General features: G+C 35.4%; 2 protein-coding genes across 2 annotated transcripts; one reads left to right on the top strand and one right to left on the bottom strand.

Annotated features, from left to right (window-relative positions):
* The first annotated feature begins 9163 nt into the window (after positions 1-9163).
* On the top strand, positions 9164-12024 carry LOC141662135 (non-structural maintenance of chromosomes element 4 homolog A-like). Its single transcript, XM_074469184.1, has 7 exons — positions 9164-9372; positions 9605-9688; positions 10441-10690; positions 10819-10912; positions 11023-11239; positions 11337-11428; positions 11580-12024. The coding sequence occupies exons 1-7, from the start codon at positions 9267-9269 to the stop codon at positions 11856-11858; spliced, it is 1122 nt and encodes a 373-aa protein (XP_074325285.1). The 5' UTR covers positions 9164-9266; the 3' UTR covers positions 11859-12024.
* Positions 12025-12222: 198 nt separating this feature from the next.
* Positions 12223-17922, bottom strand: LOC141659402 (nucleolar complex-associated protein 2). Its single transcript, XM_074466255.1, has 12 exons — positions 17797-17922; positions 17521-17669; positions 16763-16840; positions 16615-16686; positions 16014-16538; positions 15072-15374; positions 14376-14705; positions 14083-14289; positions 13770-13856; positions 13036-13130; positions 12809-12955; positions 12223-12730 (listed from the first exon to the last, which is right to left on the bottom strand). The coding sequence occupies exons 1-12, from the start codon at positions 17813-17815 to the stop codon at positions 12442-12444; spliced, it is 2301 nt and encodes a 766-aa protein (XP_074322356.1). The 5' UTR covers positions 17816-17922; the 3' UTR covers positions 12223-12441.
* Positions 17923-21384: the final 3462 nt, after the last annotated feature.

The raw sequence follows: 21384 nt of genomic DNA, 5'->3' as shown, positions 1-21384 counted from the left end.
TTTAACCACATAACTATTTTTTGCAAGTACCAAATTAATATTGATATTAATATATTAATTTTAATTCGTGTTTCGTACGGATTATGAATAATTCTTTACAAATATTAATTCGATATTTTTAATTTCAGGATCGTGTTTCGCACGGGTTATCAACTATCTCTATTATAAGAAAACTATGTTTAAGTCATAAATCTTGGTACTAACTAGAAAATTATACAAACTTTTTTTAAAGTTTTATGTAATAAAATCTTAACTGACAAAAATTAACTTCTACTCTCTTTAAATTTTATTTTCCTTCAATTTTTATTTGTTGCTCAACATTCAAACGTCGATTTACTTTAAAATAATCGTATCAATAAGTTAACATGTCATATTTATATAAGTAATAATTAGGTGTATACATAACTAGAACTATACGGTGAAATTTTAGAATTACACTTAACTTCAATTTTTTTAACTACATATTTTAACAGCATTTTATATATTATATTTAAATCTGTATTTTACACGCATTATAAATTTCAATTTTATGCAAATAATAATGTGATACTATTATTTTTAATTTCGGACCCTGCCAATCACGGGTTAGCAACTAGTAGGGAAAAATATGTCATGGAGTAATAATAAAGTTTTATCAATCCTTTTATAACACACATCACTAAACTCGTACATAACCTATTATTTAATCCTTTTTTTCTTTCTTTTGCAGTATTGCCGTTGTCTAGCAAATCACAAAAATTTGGATGATTCCAATGTTGTTCACCATTTCAATCATTCCAACTACAGTTTATATGGGTATGTACTTACTTGAGGACGATAATAGTAAGAGTTATATTTATTTTGCATCGCTTCGATTTCAGCTTAATGCAAATTTGGTTAAGAACTTTAATTATATGTAATATGCATTTTTTAAATATCTATACTCTTACAATAACCACCCCTTAACCAATTTTTTGTGACTGTTAATTTTCAGTTGACTAGGGGTAAAACGGAGATAACACATATAAAATATTTAAATAAAATATTAATAAATTTAAAATATTGGAAAAAATAGTAAAAAATATAATGATTTTTAAAAAAAATTGAATCACGTGTTAAATTGATTTAAGCCTTTTTTAAAAATAATAATCAAGTTATTATTATTTCATCTTTAAAATATTCAAGTTAAATAATATTTTTTGATATATTTAATATTTTTTGATATATATATAATTATTATGCACATTATAAAAATTTTATATAGATACTCGCACTATAAAAAAATTAATTATATTTTTTAAATATTATTTTGTAGTTTTTTCGAATTTTTAACATATTTTTAAAATATTTTATACTTAATATCTCCATTTTACCCCTAGTCAACCGTTATTTAACGGTCAAAATTAACAAAAATCGGCCGAAGGGTGGTCATTATAAGGGTATTAAAATCTAAGGAATGCATATTGCATATAATTAAAGTTCTTGACTCAATCCGCTTTATGCCGAAACCAAAGGGATGCAAAATGAAATTAACTCTAATAGTAATTAACTTAAGTAGTCTAGTTTGTTAACTTTTATAATGTCTTGTGTTTGTTTATTCTACGATCCTCTACCCATTCCTAAGCTTAATCAAGTTCTTGGTTTGGTTGGACCAACTGGAATTGGCAAGACAAATGTCCTTAATATTTTGTCCGGGAAACTTCTGCCCAATCTTGGACATGATGATGATGAACTTGGGCTCAAATTTCAACGTGCTAATGATCATGATGTAAATTCTTAAGTCATTAATCATTAATCTAATCTATCATTGTAATTAGAGCCGGCCAAATGGGCGGGTTCGAACCGCTCATTCGGGACCGGCTCGTATCAAAACCAGAGAAAATTCGGACCGAACCGGGCCGGTTTAAACCCGCCAACTCGCTAAACTGTACGAACCGAGTACGAATTTCATTTTAATAACCCGGGACCGCACGAGCCCGTTCGAGCCCGCACGAAGCCAAGCCCGTACGAGCCGCACGGACCAGGCAACTCGCACAGCCCGCACGAGCCCGCGGATTGTTTTGTTTAGTAGAGTGCACATTTGTTTAGTTGTTTTGTTTCCCTCTGTAATTCATATACATAATCTCTGTTTTTATTCATTTGTAATATTTTTAATATTTTTAAATTCATAAAATTTATATGAGATGTCGTCTTCTTTCAACCCAAAAAATTAAAATAATAAAATTATTATTTTACCAAATAAAAAAAATTGAAGTAATTATGAAATATGAAATATATTATTTAACAGAAAAATTTAAAAACACAAAGTCCGAATTATTTGCTATGCAGAACAGCGGGACAACAGAAAAATTAAAAAACAAAAATATTGGTAATTAATTATTTTCAATGTACAACCTCCACTAACACTACACTCCTACACCAACACTACACTCATGTCATGTGTGACTGTGTCTCCTGATTAAAAATATATTAATACTTATAATAAATTATCAAGTAGCAGAATGGAAAAGAAGTCTAGCGGTGCAGAGCACGCAGCCCGAGCTCGGTAATCCGCACGAGCCCGCGGGTTTCGTACGCGGTTATTCGCCTGGACGGTCACGACTTCGGTTTCTTCAACTCGAGCCCGACCCGAGCCTGGTTCGCTCATTAACAGGCCGGTTCAGTGTTATGTTTCCGAGTGTTCAACCCGTGTGCGGCCCGGCCCGGCACGGCACGCACGGACCGCACAAATGGCCAGCTCTAATTGTAATGCATGCATGTGTTCTTAGCCCTGCGTTTTCATGACCATTTTTTCAAAACCCTCCTTCCAGACAGCAAGTCTTGACTTACTTTGAGAAGTCCAACTACCCCTTGTATGAATCTCTCTCCTGAATGCTGCAAGATCACGTAAAAGTTTGTTTTTTTCATTGTTCCTTTTCCCCCTATCCTCTTCAATCTATTCAAGTACAAGGGTTCAACCTAGTGACATCTTAGGGTGTTTAAAATAGGTTCCTGAGTGTGTGCTAGTATATCTTTGCACTTTCCCCCTTCTCCTTGTGTTTATATTTGTATTTGCGATTAAAATCCTTTGTATCTTGTATCATGTCTCGTTTGGGTTGTGGTACTCATTTTTTGTTGTCTTTTTTCTAGGTATGTACTAAGTCAGATGTTCTTTGCTGGTTGGCAAGGAGTTGTAAGGGATATTCTTGGAAAAAAGATGAGAGAGGCGTGAGAGGCGTGATGAGGGAGCCGTAAGGTCTCTAGCTTGCTCATACAAGCCATAAATAAACGAACAGCCTTCTCATTAAATCCCGACTTGATTAAGACTGCTTCAAAATAGCTCCACTCAACTCGGTCGTACGCCTTACTCATATCGATTTTAAGAGCCATCCACCCTTGTTTGCCTTTAGTTTTGCGTTTCATAAAGTGCATAACTTCGTATGCCACCATTATGGTGTCCGTAATAAGACGCTCGGGAATGAAAACACTTTGAGTATCAGAGCTGATTAAATCAATAAATGATTTTAATCTATTTTCCAGCACATTCGAAAGAACTTTGTATATCACATTACAAAGTGAAATTGGTCTCAATTCAGTCATGAAGTGCGGATTTTTCTTTTTGGGAATCAAGGTTATGTTGGTACCAAAAAGCTGAGAATCAATTTGAGCTGTGTCGAAAAAAATCATGGCTATCTTAACAATGTCATCCCCAACAATATGCCAAAGTTTTTGTAAAAATCCCGGGGTCATGCCGTCAGGACCGGGGAGACTTGTCAAGATACATATGAAACAGAGCAGCTTTAACCTCCGAAACTGTGATGTCTTCCAGTAAAAGGTTATTTTGATCTTCAAAAATTTTCGGTTGAATGCAATCAGTAACTACTTGCCAATCTGTATTTGAAGCTTTGAACAAGTCAGCGAAATAGTTAATAATCACCTCTTCTAAGCCTGAGTTCCAGTCAACCAAAATACCTTCATTATTCCTCAGATTTCTGATTTGATTGTTGGCTCGTCTGTTCTTTACAGCAACATGAAAGAACTTTATGTTTTGATCCCCCTCTTTTAGCCAAAGTTGTTTGGACCTTTGCTTCCAAAAGGTTTCTTGTTGAGCATAGACTTCGGCAAGTCTTTTTTATTTTCCTTAAGAATTTGGATTGATTTGTCATCCCTACGACCCTTCAGAGCTTTAATAATTCGTTTATGGGCATGAATTCTTCGTTTGAAACTACCCGTTATGTCCTGTCCCCAAACAGAAAGAAGTTGAGAACATTCAGAGATTTTTTCGAAGAAGGACCTGTTTTGATTACGATCCCAAACATCTGCAACTAATTGCCGGCACATTGGTTCATGAAGCCAAGCGTTTTCAAAGCGAAAGATATGACTTTTTATCATCTGCTGAGCCTTATAAAATTCTAGAAACAAGGGACAGTGATCCGAGGTGGAGACCTCCAAATTTGTTAGAGAAGCATCTGTAAACATAGTTGAGAAAACTTCATTGTATAAAGCTCTATCCAAACGGACTTCTATCCATTCGGAGGTACCAACTCCTCTTTCCCAAGTATAAGGATAACCAATGAGGTTCATATCAAGGAGATTACAATCATCTAGAACTTCCAGAAAACCACTGACCAGGTATTGGGGGTAAGGGTTGCCGCCACACTTATCTTCTTGAGAGCAAACATTGTTCATGTCGCCTACGAGGATCCAAAGAAGAGAATTATTGGCATGAAGTTGGCGTATAAGATGCCAAGTTTCATGACGTTTATTCCTGTCTGGTTCACCATAGATGCCCGTAAAATGAAACAAGTTGTAGTCTTTCAAATGAATTATAACATCGATATGATTCTTGTTATAAGAACGTAACACAACATCATCTTTATTACGCCATAGTAATGCAACTTCCCCACTATGACCTTGAGATTCAACTACCAGTAAGCCTTCAAAGCCAACTGCACGCTGGAACCTTTCGACAATATCTGTCTTGCAAATAATCTCACAAAGAAATATAAAATCGGGTCTCTTTTGAAGAGTTATCTCCTTAAGGAATTGAAAAGCCCATGAGGTCCCAAGCCCATGGCAATTCCAACTAATAAGACTCGTAATGTTAGGCGAGTACTCCCCTGAGTACCCGTCCCATAAACATTTTTTGGAATTGAAATATTACCTGGGCTATCTTTGGTCATATCAGTCTCAGTGTTGTCTTCAAAGTCCATCAAAATTTCTTTGTTTAAGCCCACTTTGTCAAGGTCCAGCCATCCCCTGTCATTCTTTTCTTGTTCTCAATTATTCCAATATCTTTTTTAGCAATTATCTCCGAAACATTAGTATAATTTGTTTGATAATTCAAATTACTAACGTTCGCTCGTGGACTTAAATTATGAGATATCATATCTGCATGATTCCCTCCCTTATCAACTGAATCCGCGTTAGCAGGAGTAAAATTAGGATCGTGATTAGGATCGTCACCTTTGTTCTGCTTGTCCTGAGCTTGCTTACCTGCCATGAAACTGTTACCACCTACTCCGGATCGAAGCCATTTCGCTCCTACTGGCTTTACTTTTTTACGAAGAGGGGCTCGCATCCATGCACCAAAAGGTTTCACAAGAGGAATGACATATTACTTGAATGAAAGTCTCATATCCTGAGTGTCACAAAAGCAAAGGTGTGTGGCATTGTCCTCATGCGAAGCTGAACTAATGGCGGCTACTGCAGCAGCTTGTCAAAGGATTTGGTTGCGGAATGTACTGGGTCAGATCACATCAGAATATATAGGTCCAATTACTCTATATATCGAAAATATGCCAGCCATTGACTTGGCTAAGAACCATGTGTTCAATGGCAAGTCCAAACACATTAATATCCGCTACCATTTCATTCGTGAATGTGTAGAACATGGCGAAGTGATTGTCAAACATGTTAGCAGTGGGATGCAACGGGCTGATAGTCTGACTTAGGCAATGACAACAATAAAGTTTGAGAGGATGCGTGATCTTCTGGGAGTGCAGTAACTAGACAAGAAGTTTGAGATTAAGGGGGGGGGGGGGAATTGTTGGATAATCTCAAATTTAGTGTTTTAATTTATTGTTATTTATTTGATGTTTGTTTTGTTCAACTCTGAATTGGCTATGCTGTCAAGTATGAGTATTTGTAGGCAACATTTACAAATAAGAGTAGTAGAGTTATTGTAGGGAAGTGGTTGGTGTGTGGTCCTATTTTCTAGCATAGTTATTTCTTGTATGTCTAATATATCTGGTATTTCCCACATTTTTCAGAACCCTGCTTCCAGACATCAAGTTTTGACTTACTTTGAGAAGTCGAACTACCCCTTGTATGAATATATCTCCTGGATGCTGCAAGTTCACGTGAAGAAGGGTTCAACCTAGTGGCATCTTAGGGTGTTTAAAAGAGGTTCCTGAGTGTGTGCTAGTATATCTCTGCACTTCCCCTTGTGTTTATATTGTCTTTGCGATTAAAATCCTTTGTATCATGTCTCGCTTGGTTGTAATACTCATTCTCTAATGTCTTTTTCTAGGTATGTACCAAGCCTTATGTACTTTACTGGTTGGGAAGGGAGTACCGACAAGGAGTTGTAGGGGATATTCTGGAAAAAAAAGATGAGAGAGGCGTGGAAGACAAGATCTGGTCTGACCTTGAATTAAATCAGATAATCGGGCGTAAGGTCTCTAGCTTGTCTCCCAGTGAGCTTCAGAGGTTTGCGATTGGGCTCATAGCTTTACAGAAAGCTCAAGTTTACGTGTTTAATCTGCCTTCACACCATCTGGATGTTAAACAGAGGCTGAAGGCTGCTCAAGTTATTTGATCTTTAAAAACGCCTGATGGGTGTTTACTTATTATTTTTTTATTTTATGTCTTTTACATCTGTGTGTTATTTTTTCGTTAATGAAAATTTCATGTCACCTATTAATATTTGAGTTTCAATTATGTAATGCATGGTTGCTGATGTTGACATGAGTGTCATGGGTTATACGTCGGACACCATTTCCTACAATCAATCAATCGTGCCCAATAATACCACCTAGGGCGGTGTAAGGGTATATCGTACACAGTCTTACCCTCATTCCAAAAAATGACGAGGCTGTTTACTCAAAAGATCCCGGCTTGTGTGTGTGCACAAATATGTGTGTTCTAGTTAAACAATGATCCATAAAAGTAAGTACAATAAGCTAGGAAACAATAAACAATAATACAATACCTCAGCTCATGGTCTTCTTCACATGTGACTTACCGTAAAAAACTTCGTTCATTGGTTCATTGTCGTAAGCCCCTTCGATTTCTTATTTTGCACTCATTTTGATGTCTCAAACTCAATATTTCCCTTAGAGATCACTCTCCAAATTAAATATTTGAATTACCACAAATCTGTCAAAAAAAAACTAAAACAGAACACAACCCATCTCTAATTGCAAAACCAACCCAGTTTGATCATCCAAAGACTCGGAATAATTTAGTTTCTTGTATACAAATAACATCGACTTTCTTTTTGCGTAGTACATCAACCAACTCTAAAAATTTACCAGTCAAAGTGCCTATATTAAAGTAGTCAACCGTACCATACTCCCTCCTAATGACCTGCCACCCTGACTATGTACACCGGATAGTATCAAATACCCAAGACGATCGTCAATGATCGTCCAAAACTGATTTGAAGTACCGAATTGAAGGCACGCCACATCAAGAGACTCCAAACTCGTAAATCCAAATTGTTTACAACCAAAAGAAACAATTAACTGTATTACACCACTGATTTCCTGATTTCATCCAGATAATTAACAACCACTCTTTGATCTTCCTGTATACCCCTCGTAACAACAACAATGGAGAAAACGACAAAACCGCCAACCACGATGTTAAAGTTTTTTATCAGGCTTGTGATTATGTGTGTGTTGTATATGTAGGCGTAAAGAATCTGTAATAACGATTCTAAAGTACGTCTTATTGTCTTGGACACCATTTTCTGCCTATATGGTTTACCCTCCTCATACGGAGCTGTTGGTCTTCCCTTCTCTGTCAGAGAAGGAATGGACACGTTCTTAAATGGTTTCCAGCAGATCAGAGATATTCGATTTTGTGAGGATTCACTTACTGATGTATGCTTCCAGAACAAGCCACTGAAATTTCCAGTCACCTACTGTGTATTGTCTACTGAAACTGTTGCTGCATCTCCCTGTAGCCTGCAGAGATCTATCTAATAGATGAAACCAGTGCGTGTTTGTCTGCTGAACAAATTGTTGTCGTCTCTAAAGTCATAAAAAGATTTATACGCCATAACAAGAAGACAACGTTTGTGGTGGATGGCGACATTATGTTGGCAACATATCTTGCAGACAGAGTCATTGTTTTTGAGGGGAGACCATCAATTGAGTGTACTGCAAACTCTCCGCAATATTTTTGTAGAACTTGGACGTCTCATGTAGACAAGACCCTCTCACTTTTCAGCTGGTAATTAACAAGCCGAATCTGCTGGCGACGAGGAGCAGAAATCTGCTGGACATTATTACCTGAACGATTAGTTGGGATCGATAGAAGATTTTGCAGTTTAAACCGTGTTTTTTGGCTACCGGTCACTTGGAGAGCTAAATTTTGACATTATTCTAGATTATCTTTTTTTATAATTGGAAACTCCCTCCGTACCACTGAATTCTTTACGTACTTTTTCTTCATATATGTCAAGACTTCTGTAAAATATAATTTTATAATTTATTTTTAGATTTTTTTTTCTGTATAAAAATTTAAATATTATATTTTTATTTAAAAAAATATATTTAAAATTATTTAAGAAATCATATTTTACGGGATTCTTAAATTACTTATCGATCTTTCATCCCCCAATGTAAAGAATCCAGTGTAACGGAGAGAGGAACAATTAACGAGGGTGAGTAAAAATCTATAATTAACTTAATTATATCCTTATGGAATCCATACGTTTGTAATGAGTATAAGTGGAAATTTAATATTGGTTAATATTATCTTAATAATTTAAAAATTATGAAAAGAAACTATTATTATTTGGCATAGAGAGTGTTACATAGTAGTAATATATACACTCATAATTTGAAGAAAATTTTAGATAAAAATGAAATTGAATGTATACGTTGTTTTTCTCTAAAAGTCTACAGGGCTTTAATATTTGTGAAATTACAAAGGCCCGCGCTGTCACATCACAAATAATCACCGCGCGGGAAATTCTCTCTCTCTCTCTCGATTAAAAAAAACTTAAAGAAGAAGCCTTTTAGTCTTCCCCTCTCTCTGTCTTTCTTGATTTCTTCTACTCTATTTCAAACTGAGCAATGGCAGATAATTGTGAAGACATGAATGTTGAGGACACCAAAAAATGTGCAGCAGATCGAAGAGTCCTCCGTTCTGATTATTTCAAGATTCTCTCTCTCATTAACGGTCTCTCTCTCTCTCTCTCTCTCTCTCTCTCTCTCTCTCCCCCTCTCCCTCTCCCTCTCCCACTCTCTCTCTCTCTCTCCCTCTCCCTCTCTCTCTCTCTCCCTCTCCCTCTCCCTCAAATCTCTCTCTCTCTCTCATTTTCTTGGTTTTTTCTACTACTCTACATTCTACACTGATTATATTTTTTCTTTTGCATTTGGTCTAAATTATACTAATAATGTGGTGGTTGCAGAAAACAAAGATGACATAGCAGCAGGTCTTGATTCAAACAAATTCGATTCCATCATCAAAGAAGTAGAGGACTTGCATCTCCATGGTATTTTTCTGTATATGAGTTAAGCTAATATAGGTGCTTTTTTTTGTTCTTGAATCTTATAATGTGTTGTGTAAGGACTAAGTAGTATGCAAATGCTATGATTTTGATGTCACTATTATATAAAAATACGCTATTATATTGGACTTGATGCACCTTTCGCCCTTATAAACCGATGAACCTATAATGCCTTGAACTCTAAAGTGTATATTTTTACCCCTCGATATCAGAATTGTATCTTTTTGACCTTATTCCGTGACAAAAGAGCCGTAATACAATTTTAGGTCAAAAAAATACAATTTTGATATATAGTTTAAGGCTTTATGAGTACATCTGTTTTAAGGGCGAAAAAGTTAATAAGCCATTATAGGAAGTTAAGTTCAATTGCTACATAACAGTAGACATCAATATTTCCATTTTTAAGTACTGTTGCCAAGAAACTCATACAGTTATGCATCTATAGCTCTGAACCCACTAACACTTTCGTAGTTGTAACCGAGGAAAATGAGTTTCACTAGGCTACTAAGCTGGAGATAGTTTGAGCTAGAATGTGGAATTTTCTATCATGAACACTTACGTTTCTTAATTATTCGAAGACTGGTGGTTGGTTAAATTATATTTTTTTCTCGGGTTAGAAATTTAGTAGTACTAGTTTAGCTCGGGGTAATTTGAAAATTCTAGTCCTGCCACTGGTTCTAATAGTAACTCCACCATCACTCTTGAATAAATTTTATGTACAATGTATGATTATGCAGTCAAGAAACCAAGAGAGCAAGTTGCGGATGCAGAGGCCCTTTTGAATCTTACCAGTGCCTTGATGACAGCAGTTAAACAGCACACCATAGGCGGTGTTACTCATTCTGAATTCATATCGTGTCTTTTGAGAAACTTTTGTAAAGATCAAAGAAGAGGAATTTCTGATAGTTCGAAGAATCTACTTTTCTGGAGAGATGTTGGGCTTTTTGTTTTACCTCATTTCCAGAATGTGAGAGGGTGTAGCACAATGTGAGAATTTAAAAAAGCTCTTGTTTATATGAATGTTTATTGCTAAATTACAGTATTAGTTCTCGTGTGTGTGTGTATGCTGACTTGATGCCTGTTGTATATGTTATGCATTTGTGCTTTGCATAAAGGCTTGGACCCATGAAAAATCATATTAAGCCTCGTAAGTTTGCAGCTCGTAGAAGCTATGCTAGGCCAACAATCAGGAGGGCTAAACCAGAGGAGGTGACTGTGATTATTACCTTTAAAACTTCGTCACTTATCAATAAAGTACAAATAATTTCAGTTTCTTGCTGTATTTCTGAAATGTGCCTATCCGATTCCTTGTTCAACAGATCAAACATACCGACGGTGAAGAGAAAACTGAGACAGATAGGAATATGTTAACCATGTTTGAGATTTTAAGCAAGAAGAAACGTGTCAAGCTTGAACGTCTGCTGTTGAACAGGAAGTCATTTGCACAAACAGTGGAAAACTTATTTGCTTTGTCTTTCTTAGTGAAAGATGGGCGAGTTGGAATTGTTGTGGATGAGATGGGTTCTCACATTGTTTGTAAGACAACACCTCAGAATTATTTAAACTACTAAAATTTCTATGCAAGTTTCTGTGTTTGCTATTTGGTTAATACGAATTATTTTCCATTTTGCAGCACCTAGGAATCAACCTGCAGCTAGTTCTGTAAGTTCAGGAGAAGTCAAGTACACTGCTTTTATCTTCAGATTTGACTTCAAAGATTGGAAGGTAGTACAACACTTTCATTTCTATGCTTGTTTATTTTTTCATTCTTGAAAAAACTAGGTTAAATACTAAAGTACACAAAAGACCAATTGCCTAATTTTCGATTAGTGGTTTGCTATCTAATTCCAAACCGTACTCTACGTGTGTCGAATAGTTAATGAAGGATCAAGTGGCAGAGGGAGAAGAGCTCATGCCTAACAGGGTGGACACTCCTAAATCTTGTTCTGAAGCAAAAACTGAAAAGATATATCGTAAAGAAGAAACTGATACAATCAGTTCTCAAGCTACAGAAGTACAGGAAATACCAATGGTCATACCCTTAATGATGTATTCAAGGAAAAGTGGCATGGTTGTTCCGAGGCACTATGCAACTAGTACTGGCTCTGTCACAATGCAGAATTGTAAGCGCAAGCACGAGATTTCCCAGTATTAATTTTATCTTGAAGTATGTATGTACCACTGAACTAACTTCTGAAACTAGGACAGTTTTCTCTTGTTTGGGATTTTAGCTATGAATTACTTTTGCAAATGGACAAGTTAGATGTCCTTGGATATCAGTTGGCTTTCAGTGATCTTTTGGGAGTTCTACAACCAAGTTTTTTTTTGTGTGTAATCTTGTTCCTCTAAACTGTGCTTATATATACAAAAACTGGATGATTTTGTATGCAGACACTAAAAAATAAGTACATTTTCCCTTTCAAACTAACAAAATTTAAAATTCATACATTCATAATGAAATATAATTTAAAAAATAAACAAGGAGAGATCTGTTGTCTGAAACTGCAACGGTTGTCAGCTAAACAAAAATTATGATTCAGATTTTTTGCAATAACAAATTTAAAGCACTGTTTATAATCTTTCTTTTGTTCTTACAAAATGCAAAAGAAAATACATACAAGATACAACAGTGAAATTTCAAATTCATAAAAATGAAGTTTTAGGAGAGTTGCAAGTTGCAGCGGACAAAATTGATTGATAAAGAACTCCAATGTTGTTATAGTACAACCCATGACTTGTTAATTTGCTTTCTTCCTCTTCTTTGATTTCTTTGCATTAAATTGCCCTTTCTTCTTCGAAAACTTGCCTGTTGATTTTTTCTGTGCACTTTTCTTGTTTTTAGACTTTGGTTCAGTTTCGACATCGTCCCCGTCGGATGGAGAATCGCTCATAGAACCCTCATCTTCATCCGAACTAAGAATCAATTCTTCCACAACGTCTTCGTCGAAAGCTGTCCCTTCATCAAACTCTGTTTCCCTGTTTTTTCTTTTCTTTCTTTTCTTTTTATCTTCTTTTGCTACTTCAACTCTGCAAGAGAAGAACAATGAGATCCAAAGGACACACACACATGTGCTTAAAATAGAGAAAGATGTATTAAGAACATACTTGGAATCACATCCAGGTAACCAAGAGGAGGAATTGAAGACAGCGCCACCTTCTTTCTCTTTTTCATCATCATCGCCGTCTTCGTCGTCATCATCATCACCTGGCAGCTTACTTCCAAAGATAGACGAGTCTTCGCCAACAATTACACTGTAAAAGATAATGTCCATTTTGAGTGACATCAAACATGACCAATCGACACAACATTACAACAAGCCGTCAAATTTTACCTGGTTTCTGTTAATGAGTCTCTCTTTTGTTGTGCTTTCTGCCGTAGAGTGGCTGCATATTGGGACAGAGGACTAGAACCTGACTTTTTCTCATCCTATAACCAAATAACTAGTAACGTCAATGTACACACTGGGCACAAAAAAAAATTACCTTAACTAACAGGTATCAAGCTTCCCTGCACTCGTAAACTAACCAGCCAATCTTTACGATATTATATAGAACTATCCAGACTAAAAGACCTTGTACTACTGATCTCTGGTTACATTTTGGAGCAAGAAATGTGCTCTCAAGACAATGAAGCTACATGCATGCATGCACATATATGCATATCCTATTCGCCTATTTGTTCGATCAATAATATATCTTGTATCCTGCAATGCTTTCTACTGTTGTCATTTGTCAATATGTTCTACTATTGTAAGGCATCAATAATTTTTTATGGCAAACTGGTTTTGTAATCCTATAAAATTAATATTGCTTCAATGTAAAACCATGCCACTGCCAAATATAATAATCAGTATATAAGTAGTAGTATGCTTAGCATTGTACGACTCAAGACTTCAAGACGGCTGGTTTAAGAAGTGGGGGGGAGGTGTGCAGGCTCCTGGTTGAATACAGGTCATAATCTATAAAAAGGCCAATATAGTTCTTAGTTTCTGAATCAGCCAGTGACCCAAATTACCACTCAATAGCATATCAAAAGTCTATAAAGATTGGTCAACTCTGTACAAACCTCCAAGAATGATGATGCGGCAGGATCATTTGGTAGTAATGAAATTGAAATGCGTTTCACATTGATGTACTCAGAATTAGCTTCGATCTGTGAAACCATACAAACCAATCAGCATTAGAAGCATGCAAACAATTGAAAAAATTAAGCCAAGGTGAAAAGGAGATTAATTATAAGTGTGCAAAAGTTTAAAGACAATCAAGCGTGCAAAAGGTCGTCCATGACCAATTTATTAAACAAATTGGCTTTGGATGCCCTTAAAAAGGTTAAGGGAATTGCATCATGCCATACCCTAAACTAGATTATGACCATATACCTGACGAATCAACTGCCTCATTTCTCGCCGAAACCTCTCAACTTTTGTAGATTTGCAGAAGTTACGTAACCGCACAGCAGGAACAAATGATAGTTCAAAGAAAGCAATAGAATAGCTCCATTGAGCTAAATGCTCAGTGATCTCTTCAATCACAGTATTGACACATGCCTCCTGAAATGCTTTCGTCTTTAATATTGGTTTGCTTACCTGCAGAAAAAAAAACTTGGAATTACAAAAGGGAAAATGTTGAAAGGAACATTACTGAATAGTACGACTATCCCCATCTGTAACACCTTTAGCACAGTTCGCAAATCTATAGATTTGCCCACACCTCCTGCAGGGGGCCTATTGAATTCTTTCATATCCAGCATGTCCAAAAGTGACAGTGCGACCGGAATAAAGGTACCAGTTGAAGCAGCTATACGGTTGAGCATCCTAGCACATTGCAATCTGAGGGGAAAATATCGAGAAGTTGGGACTAAACGAGCAACACCAGAAATTATCTGAGTCAGAGGATATGCTAAGGGACTGAGGTCGGCTTCTGAGCTGTAAGCACAAATAGCTCCTGTCCAAAGTTCAAGGCAGTTTATATACTTCCACTCATAAACCTTTCTGAAGGATTCCTGCGAATGATTAAATCAGGGTGAAATTACAAAAAAAAAACAATATATAACTAAAAAGAGATTATAAAAAGCAATGACCAGCTAAAAGGATGCAGCAACTGAAAAAATAGCAAGCTATTTGTAGAAAACAATAAATGACAGTAAGCTATCTACCAGGAGATGGATGTCAGATTTTTGGTCATATATCTGTAGCTGTATCCATTTTATTTTGTTTTATTCTTAAAGTAAGAAACCCATAACTGGTACGGGGAAAAAATTGCAAAGGTTTTAAAGTTGAGCTTCAGATAACCCTACGAACTGTCTGAAACATAATTCTATAATGGTATTTAATATTTAATTTTGCAAAACTCACAAGTATAACGGTACCTTTGTTTTCATCGTTAATGCCTCCTTTAACATCATTGCCAATTGCCTGATGAAAAGAAAGGCATGTTGATATGCAGCAGAAAGGTCAACCCGAAGAAGCTCAATGACACAATTCCCAAGAAACTGGATGTGCTGCAACTTTTTTGCATTCACAAACTGGCAATTGAGAATATAAGCTTTGTATATACCCTTAAAGCATTCATCTACGCAATCAGAACCAATACGAACGCACAAATCTCTTAGAAACAAAAATGAGACAACTGGGAGTGCACCTCCTCCAGTTCCCCAGAAATGAAGACCCACCTGAGAAGTTCAGGACAATCATGATTTACAACCTGCTAAACTGGAACATCGTCTAGCAAAAAAAATTCTGCCACAGGTACTAGAATTAAATCAGTAGTGTAACAACAAGCCTTAGTCAGTAGTGGATGTAGGCAGTAATAAATATTTTCCAATTCTTCTACATTAACGTCTTAAACTCATTCCCTTCGTGATTACTATAATTTATATCTGCTCTCATTCTTCCTGCCTTCTTTTTCGTGGGGGGAGATATAATATATAGCTCGAAGTATAGTTCACTTGATACTACATGGCAGAGTATATTTCTAGACCAAAATATAACTACTCAAACCATGTGATCAATACATAAAGAGAAAAGATATGCCAACATAGTACATATAATGCAAAATACTGTTGGAGTTTTAGTTCGGGACTTGGAATGAGACAACAGCCATATATAGTTCACTTTAGTAATCTATGCTTCACAGAAACAATTATCACCGGAAAGTTATAGATCTAGACCCTGTTAAAATTATGTCAGATGAAAGCCTTGGATCCTGTAAATATGTCAGATCAAATCCATGAATCATGACTATTATGTTTAGAAGAATTGCAACTAACTAGCCATACTACTGAATGCAATTGTTGAAACTGAAGCCATACCTTGATATACTTCCTCAATAGACTCGGGAAAGCAGCCAAAAAAATTGTAGAATATCTTAAACGCTTTAATGTAAATGATATCATTTCCGTGTCAGTCATTTGGTTCAGGACATGTAAAGCATTTCCAAGGTAGGATTTCACCAAGTGATTGTGATTCTTCCAAGGTCTTGTGTTCACTACATCTAAAACAGTTTCCTTCTTTCCACCAGAAGAAGGGAGCTTCAATAATTCTCGAAGAACTCCATCCATTTCAGTTAGTACAATCAACATTATTTTGTTAAAAACATGGCTAGGCATGACACTTAACTTTGATACATCTTCATTCCCGTCGTCATCGCCATAATGGCAAGCAGTACGGAAGGCTTTCATAAGAGAGCGCACTGCACTTAAGCTTGAATTTTCTCTAATGGCAGTACACCAAGTATCAACCATCGCGCTAGTTATAACTTTTCTAGAAGTTTTGTCGGTAGCAGCATCCTCATCTCCTTCCACTTCCTCACCATCCACATCACTTTCAATCTCCTCCTGCACCATTATATTTCAGCACACAAACACCAAAACCAAAACAAACTAACTAAAACACAAAGTAAATTAGTCTCACATCTTCTTCGTCTGTAGCAGCATCCTCATCTTCTTCCACTTCCTCACCATCCACATCACTTTCAATCTCCTCCTGCACCATTATATTTCAGCATACAAACGCCAAAACCAAAACAAACTAACTAAAGCACAAAGTAAATTAGTCTCACATCTTCTTCGTCTTCTTCTGCATTGAATTCTAGTAGGTCCTTGTCATGCTCTTTCAAGAACTGATAAAATTCAGGATCCTGTAGCATAAAAAGAATAAAAAACGAGCATTTTTGTTTAAATCAATAACAGCATCAAACAATATAGAATCATAGCAAGACTAAATCAGTAAAAATCTCCAATCAAATACTCCCTCTGTCCCCCTAGATTGTATACATCGGGAGACAGGGCTCGGCACGCATTTTAATGCTTCTCTAAGGTATAGTTTCGTAGATTATTTTTAAATTTTCTTTCTTCTGAATGAAAATCTGGTGTTTAAATTTTTATACAAAAAACCAAAAATTCAAAAATAATTTATGAATATATATTTTATATTCATCTTAAAGTGTGTGTCAAGAATTGAAAAAAACTGTATACAAATGGATAGGATAGGACGGAGGGAGTAACATTTTACAAAGAATAACAAACCACTAACAATAGCTTAAACAAAAACCGATATAATCATTCATTACAATTACTACCATTTTAAATTCACATAATCATTATCAAAAATTCAAAAATTAATGTTTACGAAATCATCCCAAAATTCAATTTTCCGCCCCCCTAAAAATCGTTAAGCCTTTCTATTCTCTGTACTAGCCTACTCTAAACGCTGTCATAACAAGCTTATCGAAAAATCGAAACAATTCAAACAAATATAATGTACCCATCTAAGTACCGTAAAAAAGAAATGTGCGTATAGTAAGTATAAAAAAGTGACCTTTTTTTCGAGTCTTTGCAATTGTAAAGAATGCTCTTTCGCAAGCTTGGGAGAATCATCATCACTTATATCTTCTTCGATTTTTTCATCTATATCTTCTACAATTTCTTCTTTAATTTCATGGGTCACTTCTTTTTTTGACTTCTTGACTAAAAGAAGCAAGAGAGGGTAATTTCAATATCAAGAATAGGTGAAATTATAAAACATAGAGAGAGAGAGGGAGAGAGAGAGAGAGAGGGGGGGGGAGAGAGATAGAACCCAGAACAGAAAACTGACCTTTCTTTTTAGCAGCCATGGATTTGCGCAACGACGGCGTAGAGGCGTGGGGAAAGAGGTGATAATTAGGTCGGGGTTTAACTACTTCCGAATTTGTTTTCTAAACCCTTCAAAAACCAATGAGACATGTTTATACTTTTGTAAAATAATTAATAATTAATGAACAATATTTTGTTAGTGGAGTCCATATAAATATATGTTCGGTAAATAAAAATAGCTTAGATATTGCATAAAATCTTATTTTTCAAATAATATTGCATAAATATTACTACTATTTTATTCAAAATCTTGCAAATTGCATATGTTTTACAAATAAAATATTGTAAAATATATTATTTTACAAAATATATTTATTTGAAAATTGCATATGTTTACAAATAAAATATTGTAAAATATGTTATTTTACAAAACAGGCTTAGTTTACATAACATAAATGTTCACGGAGAACATATATATTGTACTTGCAAATATATGAGATTTGCATTATTTTATTAAAGTAATGGTATTTGTGAAATATTTTTTGCAAGATAACATGTTTTACAAGATATTTTATTTTTCGAACATAGATGGACTTCGAGTTCCACAATAAAAAGGCGGACTTCATATAATTTTACTCATTTATTATTATATATATAAGTCAAAATAATATTTTATAAATCGGGTTGTCTTCATGGGCACATGCTAAGAAAGTGTAATTGATAAGTTGTAAAAAATTTATTTGTGGATATTTTTGTGTATGTAGTGTGGTCCATTATTATTGAGCTCTCCACCAATATTTTGTGACACCTCATCATGTACTAATTCTTAGCATGTGCCCGTAGGCACACACTAGAAAAATCATTTATAAATTCACTAGTTTACTGAGTCACGCTTCGCAGCGGCCTTCTAAAATAATTTTTGGTCTTCATTTTGTTTTCTAATCTAATCTTAATCATTTGGAATTATGAATAATAAATATAATAAATTAAAAAGTTTGAAAAATCATTTTCACTTTAAACATTTTATTCTAGTGAGTCGCTGTCTCATTATTCACAAATTATCATAAATAAATATTATGTATTAGTCAATAATTAGTGTAATATTTTTTCTATTTAATAATATAAATTTTTTAGAAAATTATAAAAAATAGATTGAAACAATTTGAGAGCCACCACCTCACCGCCCTCGTCTTCTCCTTTACATAAGTATAAAATAATAATATAATGATATAATGATTTTTTAAAATACTGAGAAAACTTATTTGTAAATACTTGCCTTTGTAGTATTTTATAGACTAAAAATTAAAAGAAATATATAAGGAAAATATAATATAATAAGTTGATATTATGAGAAAGAGGAGAAACGATATTTAAAAAGAATTTAAGAGAGCCGCCACATCACCACTTTTGTCTTCTCCTTTACATAAGCATAGAATAATAATATAATGATATAATAATTTTAAAAAATATTGAGAAAACTTATTTGTAAATATTTGCCTTTGTAGTATTTTATAGGCTAAAAATTAAAATTAAAATAAAAATATAAGGAAAATTTTATATAATAAGTTGATATTAGGAGAAGGAGAAGAAATAATATTTTTAAAAAAAATAATGAGAATATGAAGATGGTAAGTTGATTTAAATGGAAAGGAGAAATTTTAGGAGAATATTATGATGGTAAGTTGATTTCAAAAAATTTAATTAAAGTTTTTGTAGAAACTTTAGGATAATATTACGAACAGTGATAGTATATTTAGGAGAATATAAGTTAACTACAATTTTTTATATAGAAAAATAAAATATAGTAACTTGTTTTAAGGAGAAAGAGAAGAATTGGTATTAAAAGGAAATTTAGGAGGATATCAATACGGTTAGTTGATTTAAATAGAAAGTAGAGGTTTTAGGAGAATATTAGGATGGTAAGTTGATTTCAAAAATCTTGATTAAAGTTTTTTTCAGAAATTTTAGTATATTTAGAAGAATATAAGGTAATTATAATTTTTGATACTTATTAACTCAAAAAATTGAGAAAATTAGAAAAATAGAATGATACGATCTGAGATGCGCCACCTAAACGCCCACTTATTCTCCTTTATATAAGTATATATATATATATATATATATATATATATATATATATATTGATTGTTATCGATAACAATACAGTGTATTGACGGAGGAATTTGGGAGCAACAAAAACTTAAGGTTAATAGCCGGAAACAAGATTTGTGATGGCAGTTCTTCGTCGGAAACGTGAACAGTAGTCTGTGGATCCGATGAAAAGATCAACAGTATTTCGTGGTGATAATTATTGGGGGCTGAGATCGCTTAGGGTTAGTGGTGGCTCCTTTGCGCTCTCGCTTCTGACCCCTCACAATGTGCCTACGTACCCCTATTTATAGGGGATCAAGCCCACGTAGTTCTTGGGGAACAAGAAACCTAACGGGCTTAGATTTCTTATCCCGAGGCCCAGTAGGAAACCCACTGGAAACTGACTTCTACTAGCTTTAGGAATGTCCGCCGATGAGGCCCAACCACAAAGGCCCAAGGCTCGTCCGCGGCTTCGAGACTTCACGGATAAGGCATCTCCCTGACCAAGGATAGCCCTCCGCTACCAGCTGTTTCTCTCGTCCGTGGACGCAGGTATAGCCGTGGTTCACCCCAAATGTTGGACGCATCCTTGTCCCCCGATAAGGAGCCCCTACCAGATTGCAGGACAAGTGATCCCAAGCTTTTGGGTGCAAAGTACAGGATACTCCGAAGTCTCCCAACGAGGACACCCGTTGACTACAAAGACAGAGCTCCCAAAGCACACCCCATATTTCACCCCTCATCCCCAACGAGGACACCCATTGACTACAGGAGGAGGCCTTCAGTCCAGGCATACCCCTGGAGGTCTCTGACCACGGACACCGCATTTCCTGTAGATGTGCTACAGAAAGGAGTTCTTCAATAGAGTACCTGCATCAAATAGGTTAGTAATAACATTCTCCATCTTCCTTGAATCTTCCAGAGAGTTCATCCAAGTAGCATGTCAAAGTTGTATTTATATGTCAAATAGAAGTTAAGGGCGCGCCCAAACATTCCTGTATGTTGGCGCCACCTTGTGTCATCAGCCTTGATCTCTTCCTATGTCATTCTACATCATAGGGCGCGCCCTAAATTATGCATCGTTAGGTCTTGCTCTAATTCTGTCCAAGCCAAAATGTGGGTCTGTCAAAGTAATCATGTCCGAGTAACCCGTCCAAGAAGCCTTCCTTACCTAGGGCGCGCCCTAAGGCTCACCACATGACAGATTCCACTCAAGGAATTCCTCTCCTCCTTTTCAATAATTGGGCGCGCCTCCTCCATCATGTTTGAGGGCGCGCCTTTAAGACATGATAACCACAACTGTTAATCAGCTACTCAGTCAATGGGGTGCAATCTTAGGGCGCGCCTTCTATATATGGAAAGTCAATCTTATCTTTTCCTAGATTTCAGGCGCTTCCCCTTCGATTCTGTTCATTTTATTAATCTTAATCTGAATATTATTTATACCAATTTTTGGGCATAACAACTACCCCCAAATTCCATATGCTATAAAAAATGGGATTGAAATTTTTCTTCACCT

The sequence above is a fragment of the Apium graveolens genome, chromosome 5 (genome assembly GCF_009905375.1).
Source record: "Apium graveolens cultivar Ventura chromosome 5, ASM990537v1, whole genome shotgun sequence".
NCBI classification, from domain to species: domain Eukaryota; kingdom Viridiplantae; phylum Streptophyta; class Magnoliopsida; order Apiales; family Apiaceae; genus Apium; species Apium graveolens.
This window is presented reverse-complemented; position numbering and strand designations above follow the sequence as displayed.

Bases quoted from the DNA above. Each gene is read 5' to 3' on its own strand.
- LOC141662135 (XM_074469184.1), top strand. From the start codon at position 9,267: ATGGCAGATAATTGTGAAGACATGAATGTTGAGGACACCAAAAAATGT. The intron at 10,691-10,818 runs GTGAGAATTTAA...CTTTGCATAAAG, and splicing joins GTGAGAGGGTGTAGCACAAT to GCTTGGACCCATGAAAAATC. The intron at 11,240-11,336 runs GTAAGACAACAC...TCCATTTTGCAG, and splicing joins GATGGGTTCTCACATTGTTT to CACCTAGGAATCAACCTGCA.
- LOC141659402 (XM_074466255.1), bottom strand. The intron at 14,290-14,375 runs GTGTTACAGATG...TTTTTTCTGCAG, and splicing joins ATTTGCGAACTGTGCTAAAG to GTAAGCAAACCAATATTAAA. The intron at 12,956-13,035 runs GTAAAATTTGAC...TATCTTTTACAG, and splicing joins GACTCATTAACAGAAACCAG to TGTAATTGTTGGCGAAGACT.